Source organism: Myotis davidii, unplaced genomic scaffold (genome assembly GCF_000327345.1).
Source record: "Myotis davidii unplaced genomic scaffold, ASM32734v1 scaffold46, whole genome shotgun sequence".
Classification (NCBI taxonomy): Eukaryota; Metazoa; Chordata; class Mammalia; order Chiroptera; family Vespertilionidae; genus Myotis; species Myotis davidii.
Genome location: NW_006383006.1, coordinates 4,703,014 through 4,713,487, shown reverse-complemented (window position 1 = coordinate 4,713,487; position 10,474 = coordinate 4,703,014). Strand labels below are relative to the sequence as shown.

At 39.0% G+C, this 10,474-nt stretch overlaps 1 protein-coding gene across 1 annotated transcript in view; it reads left to right on the top strand.

Moving 5' to 3' along the window:
* Positions 1–10,474, top strand: part of CHP1 (calcineurin like EF-hand protein 1) — a 69,024-nt gene that overhangs the window by 12,754 nt on the left and 45,796 nt on the right. Inside the window, exons 2-3 of the mRNA XM_006778075.2 lie at positions 2,552–2,624; positions 9,692–9,772. Coding sequence (XP_006778138.1) covers positions 2,552–2,624; positions 9,692–9,772 — 154 coding nt within the window. The remainder of the gene's footprint in view (positions 1–2,551; positions 2,625–9,691; positions 9,773–10,474) is intronic.

The window sequence follows — 10,474 nt, the reverse complement described above, 5'->3', positions numbered from 1 at the left end:
GTCCAGGCACCCCAGTGGGGACCCCCACCCTGATCCGGGACACCCTTCAGGGCAAACCAGCCGGCCCCCTCCCGTGCAACAGGCCTCTATCCTATATAGTAGAAGGGTAATATGCAAACTGACCCTAACAGCAGAATGACTGGGAATGACTGGTCACTATGACACACACTGACCCCCAGGGGGCAGACGCTCAACGCAGGAGCTGCCCTCTGGTAGTCAGTGTGCTCCCACAGCCAGCCTCCTGTGGTCCCTCCCCTCTGGCCGGCCAACCTCCCTCGGTCCCTTCCCCTGGCCAGCCAACCTCCTGCAGTCCCTACTCCTGACTGGCTGGCCCAAATCAGCCCCGATCGCCGGCCAGGCCGAGGGACCCCACCCATGCATGAATTCGTGCACTGGGACTCTAGTATCATATATGAGCATTTATTCCAATAATGTCAGCAATATAGGAGAGCAGCAGGTAGGTCATCCACGAAAATCTGCTCTGACAACCCCCACCCCCAAGCCAGCTGCTTATATTGGGTAAGGCAAAGATTACATGGGGAAGTAGTCAAAAGGAATAAGAATGGGTATGCACCCTGGTCAGCATGGCTCAGTGGTTGAGAATCTACCTATGAACCAGGGGGTCATAGTTCGATTCCTGGTGAGGGCACATGCTTGGGTTGTGGGCTCAATCCCCAGTGTGGGGCATGCAGGAGGCAGCTGATAGATAATTCTCATCATTGATGTTTCTCTCCCTCTCCCTTCTCTGAAATTAAGAAAAATATATTTTTTAAAAAAAGAATGGGTATGCAAAATGGGTATTATTACAGGCATGGAGAAAAGTAGGCGGTTCGGGCTGGGGAGGGACTTTTTGTTTGAGCAACTAGGCCAGGTCAAGGTTAACAGAGCATGATCAATATTTCTTATAACTATAACTAGTCCCCAGTATTCTATTTCTGCCCCTAAGACCTGTACTGGGAACTCAGTAGAGGTCATGCAATCACAGAAAAGAGGCTGAACAAGGCTCCGGTGTTCTTTTACTGAGGGAAATGGTAAAGCCACTAATGCTTGGTGCAGGGGTGAACCACATTTTAAAGATGAAATCTGTTTGCCCTGGCCAATGTTGCTTATTGGTCATGTTTTAGGTGGTAGGAATGGCACCATGTGTCTGATTGGTGGGGGTCAGACTGGACCTGGGTTCAGCAATCTTGGTACTGGGGCTCTGGTTAGGAAAGAATTCAGAGCCAAGACCCAAACTGTAAGAGAACATTTATTTGGTAAGTTACAGAGGTAGAAGAAGTCATTCCTAAAGAAATGGGCTTAGAAAACAAGTTATAGAGGTAAAGGAAGGGTCCTTGGAACTTGAGCGTGAGGAAGCTAATGGTAAAGTGCCTGGGAGGGGAAGGGAAAAGCAGGGTTATGCTCCCTGGAGGAAGAGTGCTCTGGACTGGGTCCTCCATCCTAAGGGTTTTAAGGGCGGAGATTTTAGGGGAGGTCCCAGGAAATCTCAAAGTATTCAGCAGTTTTCCAGGTGTGTCCTTTCAGGTTTGTGGTCTCCACTGATTGATTGGCCGGCACCAGGGCAGGGGTAATTATTCACTGATGTTGGTCCTTTGGTCAGCTGTGGCTAGTTTTGTTGCTTATCTGGGCCTGGAGCTGAAATACAACTGAAGCCTAGATGTTATCTCTGGGGAGGAAAGGTCAGGGGGTCCAAACCTCATGACCAGCAATATGCTAGGGGAGAAAAAGTCACCCTGGGGACAAGGTCCTATCCTACATTTGATTGTCCATTGCGAGGCACCTGGGGCTTTCCATCCTGGTGACCTTCTGTACCTGGCCCCTTGTCCTTGCTCTGCTCATGGCTAACTGCCTATAGCAGTTAGAGCATCAGCCTTTGCACTGAAGGGTCTTGGGTTTCATTCCTGGTCTAGGGCAAGTTAGATCTCTGCCTTCATCTGAGTGAGGGAGGCAACCAACCAGACAATGAATCTCTCTCACATCGATGTTTCTCTCTCCCTCCCTCCCACTCTCTCTAAAAATCAATGGGAAAAATATCCTCAGGTGAGGATTAACAAAAACTAAAATCAGTTTGAGTGCCCAGTCTTAAATTCACTACAAGTTCCCTACCTAACAGTGTCAGCCTGAAACCTCAAACTGATGACTAAGTATGTGTTTTTAATCAAAGTATTCATTTTCATAGCCTCTAAGTTAGGGGACTGAAAGGAAAATTTCACAATTTCCTTTTCAACTAAAATTGGTTTTGTGTTAAGTCTTAACTACCTGACATTTAACACATAGTTTTAATTAAGCATAGACTTCATTCCTGAGTCTATTTTGATTGCTCTTGATTTAGTTTGCATACTAATTCCTTTCATTTTTTTGTTTTAGCTGTTAAATTTCCTCCTTTGACACTAGAGATGAGTTAGAGTTGAGACATCTCCCCATTTTGCTCACTTTGAAGCATTCAATGGTGAGCTCAAATCAAAGGGTCAGCTGGCTTCCAAAGGGCCATAGGGATGCTGTTTGAGTGGAGGGCAACTTCTCCAACTGGGACTAATTTTGTGTTCCTTAGTTTCCCACAGTCAGATCACCCGCCTCTACAGCCGGTTCACCAGCCTGGACAAAGGCGAGAATGGGACTCTCAGGTAGGCAGTTCCTTTCTTTATTTTCTGGCAATGTCTGAATAAATGCTTTTATCACAAGGGCAAACATGATAGGCATCTAGCATACAGAGCAGGGACCATTTCTTCAGTTGTCTTTGAGCATCATTGATCCAAAAGTGGGTTAAATAAGCAGAACACCAGCATTACATTTATCACTAGGTGCTTGCTGTTTACTCCAACTCCCCTTAGTTTGGGAGGCCATTGTTCTGATCCTAAGAATGTATGTACATTTGAGAATTTCAGCTCTCTGCTTGAATTTTCCCACAGTCCTTTCCCAAAAATAGTAGCTTTATGAGGTTGACCCGTAGCAATCCAAGATGGTCAGGTTGTTTTGTATTTCCCAATACAACCCATAATCCTAGGGTACATCATTTTATGTTTATTAATATTACATAAGATGTTCAATATTTTAATCTGGAGCAGTGATTCTCAACTAAGAGCTATTTTGCCCCTGGGTGGCAAAATGTCTGGAGACATTTTTAGTTGTCATGACTGAGAAGTGCTGCTCTTGTCTAGTGGGTAGAGGCCAGGAATGCTGTTAAACATCCTACAGTGCACAGGACATCCTCCCACAACAAATAATTATTCTGCTCTAAATATCAAAAGTGCCACTGGTCTAGAGTAAGTATATGATCTCAGAGTAATGTAATGCTGTATCATTTCATATTTGTAATTGTCTTATCAAAGTCAAATGAAAAAAATACCTCCTTACCACTACCTCCCAACCTAACTCTCAGTACAGTACAACCTTTTGTTACTGTTGTTCCTGTTTTGATTGTATAGAATGAAGCTGCTTGCCTTTCTGGTGGCTGGCAGAAAGCAGTTTAGTACTTCTTTGGGAGGCTTCTCGTATGGATGTGGGATATAGCATAAAAGGGGAAGGAATATAGTTGCTAAGCCTTTGTATATATCCTCATAGCTCTTCTGCCTGAGGATATGTCCAAAGGCTTAGCAACTACATTCCTAGGGCTATGTTTGTTCAAGGCAAAATCTGCCTTTACTAGAAGCTGGGATTGATCAAAGCCATGCTGCACAGTCATTATTAAATCAATGACTATGGAATACCTACCATGTGCGAAGACCACACTAAGTGCTTTTTCTTAATTGAGGCAAAATACATATAAAATTTACCGTTCTAAAGTGTACAATCCTGTGGCATTAAGTATGTTCACAATGTTGTGTAACCATAACCACTATCTAGTTCTAGAACATTTTCATCACAGATGGAAACCCCTTACCTGTTAAGCAGTCTACTTCCCATTCCTCTGGTAACCACTAATCTACTTTCTTCCTCTCTCTGGACATTTTATATAATACTAGAGGCCTGGTGCATGGATTCAGGGTCCCTGAGGGGTCCCAGATTGCAAGAGGGCACAGGCCAGGCTGAGGGACCCCACTGGTGCATGATCGGGGCCAGGGAGGGACCGTGGGAGGGCTCCAAAGCATATCTGGCCCATCTTGCTCAGTCTCGATCGGCTGGACCCCAGCAGCAAGCTAACCCACCAGTCTGAGCGTCTTGCTCCCTGGTGGTCAGTGCACATCATAGTGACTGGTAGAATGAATGGTTGGACACTTAGCATATTAGGCTTTTATTACATAGGATATGGAATCATACAGTATGTGGCCTTTTGTAACTGGCTTCTTTCAATTAGCATTGATGTTTTCAAAGTTCTTTCATATTATAACATGTCAGTACTTCATTCCTTTTTATGACTGAATAATATTCTATTGTATGTATATATCACATTTTGTTTAATCGTTCATCATTTGGTGGACATTTGGGTTGTGTACACCTTTAGGCTAGCTATTATGAGTAGTAGTAATATGAACATTTTTGTGTGGGCATATGTTTTAATTCTTTTGGGCATATCCGTAGGAGTAGAATTCGTGTCTATGGTAATTTTATGCCTAATTTACTGAGGAACCACCCAGCTGTTTCCCAAGCAGCTGTACCATTTTACATTTCCACCAGCAATGTATGTAGGTTCAAACCTCACCAATGCTTATTATGTCATTTGCTTGTGTGAGTGGTATATCATTGTGGTTTTGATTTGTATTTCCCTGGTGGCTAATGATGTTGAGCATCTTTTAATGTGCTAGTTAATCATTTGTATATCTTCTTTGGAGAAATTCCAATCATGTCCTTTGCCTATTGTTTAATTGAATTGTTTATCTTTCTGTTGTTGAGTTGCAGGAATTCTTTTTATAGATATTAGAACCTTTTCAGATATGTGATTTGCAAATACTTTCTCTATGTGGATTACCTTTTCACTCTCTGAAGCACAAAAGTTTTAAATATTGATGAGTCCAGTTTATCAAATTTTTCTTTTGGTGCATGTGCTTTTGATGTCATATCTAAGAAACCATTGCGATATCCAAGGTCATGAAGATTTATCCCTCCGTTGTCTTCTAAGAGTTTTGTAGTTTCAGCTCTTATATTTAACTCTGATTCATTTTGACTTATTTTATACACACACACACACACACACCCATATATATATATAAGTTATATATATATAATGTATATATGGTGTGAGGTAAGAGTGAAACATTATTTCTTTGTGGGTGGATGTCCACCTGGCCCAGCACCATTTGTTGAAGAGACTATGTAAATTTGCACTTGAAAAATAAACCGGACAGGAAATCTCTACCTTTTTTCCATTTAGCTCCAATACTTGAATAATTCACTTGGGATTACATCTTCCTCATAAATTTAGATTTAACCACTAAGATAAAGATTCAAATTAGTTCTGAGTCGCCCTGGACAGTGTTGCTTAATGGTTAGAGTGTTGGCCCAAGCACCTCATATTGGTATATCACGGGATATAAATATCACTGTAACCTCACAAATGTTACTTTCTTCAGTTGCCATTATATTGGGTGGAATATACCACTGCTATTGAAATTGGTCTTTCTGAAAAGGGAGTGGAGTCTGGTAAGGGATCCTGAATTGGTCTTTTGTAGGGCAGATCAAGATGAGAGCGCAGACAATATCTAAATATAAAGATATTTTCTTGTCATAGCCGGTTTGGCTCAGTGGATAGCACGTCAGCCTGTGGACTGAAGGGTCCTGGGTTCAATTCCGGTCAAGGGCACATGCCTGAGTTGTGGACTTAGTCCCTGGTAGGGGATGTACAGGAGGCAGCTGATCAGTGATTCTCTCATCATTGATGTTTCTATCTCTCCCTTCCTCTCTAAAATCAATAAAAATTGTTTGTTTTTAAGAAGATGGTTTATTTGTTTAAATACCCTTTGTGCTGATCTAGTCCATGGTCTTAGAAGTCAAAATAATGATTACCCTTTGGGGAGGGGAACAGGTATAGACAAAGGGAGCATCTGAGTACTGGTAATATCAATGTTTCTTGACTTGGGTGCTGGTTATAATCTTCATCATGAAAATTCATCATGTTGAATGCTTATGATTTGTGCTCTTTTCAATATATATGTTACACTTCAATAAAAGTTTACTTTTAAGATACCCTCTACTTTGAACAATTTATTATTGGGTCTTTGTCAGATAATACTTTTTCTAAAATAATACCTTGATGAAAAATGTTCCTGGATATTAAAGCCTACAGGTTAAGTTGACAATAGGGGCTTCAATATAGACCAGCTAAACTCTGCAATGAAGTTATTACTGGGAATTGCTAATTGGCTGTGTTGTTACATATTGCTTAATGATAGCCTGTAAATTTTAAGAGATAGTGTCCTAAATGATAGCCATTTATCTGCTTACACACTAGGACTTTTTGAGGTTCATTTTCTTGTTTGACTTTATCCAGAGGACAGATTTCAACATTCTGGACAAGCACTTATTCTGTACACAGTGGTATCACAGATGAGAACCATGATGCCTATCTAATTCTCATTCTTTTGGTACATAATCTTTTTTTTCTCCTCTCAAAGCTTCATATATCTCCTGTTGATGTTCTGAAATTTCACAATGATACACCTTTTTATGGGTTATTTTCTGTTATTCATTGCTCAGTATTAGAAGAACCTTCACAATCTAAAAATATGCCCTTTTCTGAGAAGTTTTTGTCTTTTCTGGGAAGTTTTCTTCTATTGTGTCTTTGAGGATTTCCATTTCTCTCCTTTTTTTAATTATTAAATTAATCTTTATGGCATTTCTCTTTATTGGACTACCATGACTCAGTTTTTTGGTTGTTTTTTTTCCTTTGCTTCCTGAAACATATCCTTGAATTTATTTTTCAGTCCTTTTATGAACTTTTATAGTCCACAATCATATTTTTAATTTCTAAGAATCTTTTTTGTTCTCTGCCCTCTGCTCTCTCACAGTAGCCTATTTCTGTTTTACCATTGCAAAACTTATCAAATGTCTATTGGGTTACTTATTAGAATCTTTCATTCTAATAATTCTTTCATTCCCTGAATTATTATCTTATTCATCTTAATTCTACTCTTTTGTGCTATTAATTTTCCTAAGATGTCTGGTGAGCTTTGGTTGTCCATTCAGATTTATGAAAAGGCCTCGCTGGGTTACTGTAGAAAACTGTTATGGGTTTGTTTGTGGTTTGTGGTTTGTTTTTCTACAGGTCTTTCCCTTCTGTACTCTGAGAAGGACCATTAAGTTGATAGGCCTCACTCTAGGATATGTGGTCAGGGAGCAAGGGGACAGATTTGCAACCCTCTTCCCCAAATAAAAGGATTATGTTTCTGGGTGGCCAACCTCCCACACTTGGTTGAGGTTTTGCTCAGGTAGATCTTTCAATTTCTTTCCATAGCCGTGCTCTGTTTGTATATTTTATTTGGAGAAATACCTATTCAAGTCCTTTGCCCATTTTTTTTAATTTTAACTTTTATTACAGTTTAAAATTTTATTTAGCTTTTTCAAAACATGTTTTTTCAACTTGAATTGAGATGGTATCAGTGTATGTTTTTTAAGATAATTTTTTAATTTTCAGTTATAGTTGATATACAATATTATATTAGTTTCAGATGTACAACCCAGTGATTAGACATTTATATAACTTACAGTGATTATCCCAATAAATCTAATATTCATCTGATGCCATATACAGTTATCACAATATTATTGACTCTATTCCCTATGATATAGTTTATAACCCATGACTATTCTGTAACTATCAATTTGTACTTCTTAATTTATATGTCAAAATGATTTCTGTATCTATGGATCTACTTCTGTTCTGCTTGTTTATTTTGTTTTTTAGATTCCACGTATAAGTAAAGTCATATGGCATGTGTCTTTCTCTGTCGGACTTATTTTATTCAGCACAATACCCTGTAGGTCTATCTTGAGCACCAGGTTATATTTTGAATGACTTCTGGTTCATTCATTGCTATAAAAAGTATTATCCTAAGAGGTCAAGGAAGATTAGAATCCAGATTATTGTTCCAGAGCTTTGTGCTCAGTCTCCTATTTCTACCTTTGTCACCATCAGATGTGCTGGAGATGAGTTTGTTGAATTAAGCACTGTAAATGTTAAACCACAAGAGGAACAGTATTAAAGGCTCCCAGGTAAACAGAAACACTAGCATTTAGTACAAAGAGGGTGAAAGAGTAACTTTTATCTCTTCTGTTAGTAAACATCTTAAAGGCAGGAATCAGATTTGTTGAGTTTATATTTCTTCATATACTTATGACCCAGATTTACCAGTTAACATTTTGCCACATAATTCAGTGTGTATTTCCTATAACAAGGATCTTCCCTTACCAAAATCAAGAAATTTAGCATTTTGATACAGTGTCATTTTATAATATTTTATATTCTATATGGTCATATTTCATTTTTACCTATTGGTTCCATAATGTCCTTCATAGCAATTTTTCTTCTACTCTAGGATCATGCATTGAGTTTAGTTACATGGCTCATTAGTCTCCTTGCATCTGAAACAATCATGCCTTTCTCTGTCCTTTATGACGTTGGTATTTTTCAAAAGTATAGTGCAGTTATGTTGTAGATAGCTTTATATTGGCACAGAAAATCAATCAAGTTTTCTTTTTGAAATACTTATTGAACATTTTTTGGGAGAACACCTTTCTTTGAAAAAGTTTAATCTTGGAGCCTTAGCTGGTTTGGCTTAGTGGATAGAGCATCAGTCTGCGGACTGAAGGGTCGCAGGTTTGATTCCAGTCAAGGGCACATGCCTGTTGTATTCCGGTCAAGGGCATGTACCTTGGTTGCGGGCACATCCCCAGAAGGGTGTGTGCAGGAGGCAGCTGATCGATGTTTCTAACTCTCTTTCCCTCTCCCTTCCTCTCTGAAATCAATAAAGATATATTTTTTTAAAGTTTAACATTGGAAATAAATGTGCTTTTAGAAAAAGACGTGCTTTAACTTACAGACTTATATTTAAATCACGGTTCTGCTACTTAGTGGCTTTGTAGCACGAGGCAAGTTACTTTATCTCACTGACTCAACTTCCTCAGTTCTAGAAGGATATAGGTAAAATGTTAGCATTAAGAAATGAGATAATGTATATAAACAGAGTGGCACATAATGTGTATACAGTGAGAGGTAACTAATAATACACCAACATAACTTCCAAGTTGTGAGTAGATAACTACTCTTGCCATGTTTGAAGGTTAAATAGTCCTCTAACTCTAGTCTGTAGAAGATAATGGAGAAAAAAACAGACTCAGAGCAAGGAACTCTGGAAATCAGTTAGTTTGTTACATTTTATTCTTTCTTTGGACTTAAGCATTGCCTAAGAGTTATTTGTATGTCATAGTGCTGTAGATCTTCCTGTTCATTCTCCAAACTTAATAACTAAGTACAAAATGGTAATGTTCAAGGAATCATTTACAGGGACAACTGAGTATTTGCTCGTTGGTGGTTTATTGACGTAACCTGTGTGCTGAATTCACTGGAATGTGGCAAAGTTAAATCTGGCTTCTTCCACTCCTAACTTGGTGCAAGAAACACTTGGCAGCTATTAAAGTGCTATTCTTTGCAGTTATTTAGTATAATTTGCCACAGAAGTAAATTCCAGAAGGTAATATCCTTGCTAGGAGTACATGCTAAGGGCTAATGGTCTCTAACTCAAGGTGATTCTCTTGGCAGCCGGGAAGATTTCCAGCGGATTCCAGAACTTGCCATCAACCCCTTGGGAGACCGGATCATCAATGCCTTCTTTCCAGAGGGGTGAGTTCCTGCAGTTATTTGGCTTCCTTTCTGAGGTTGACCTGGAATAATGATGTTGGTTGGGTCATCTCAGACCACAATCCTCCTGATTATATTAAACATCCCTAACATGGTCATATCTAAAATATGCCTTTTCTTCTACCCTCCTCCCTTTTTAAACTTTAAACAGGTATATAAGCCCATCTTTAAAATTCTGTTTTTAATCCCTGTTTATCTATTTTTTAAATTATTTTTTTAAATCCTCACCTGAGGATGTTTTTTTATTGATTTTTAGAGAGAGATGAAAGGGAAGAGAGAGAAACATCGATATGAGAGAAACATTGACCAGTTGCCTCCCATACATGCCACAACCAAGGATCAAACCAGAAACCTATGTACGTGCTCTGACTTGGAATCAAACCTTTAACCTTTTTAGTATACAGGACAATACTCCAACCAACTGAGCCACCCTGCCAGGGCTAATCCCTGTTTATCTTTGATATAAAACTAAACTCTTTGAAAACTTTATTTGGAAATTATTTCAAATATACAGAAAAGTTGCAAAAATTGAAAATAGTGCAAAGCACACCTGTATATCTTTTACCCAGACACATCTATTATTATATTGTTGTTAACATGTTGCTTCATTTGCATGTACTTTCTGTCTTTCAGTCCAAACCAATAAAAATATAATCAAGACACAGACATAATTATGCATTTTCT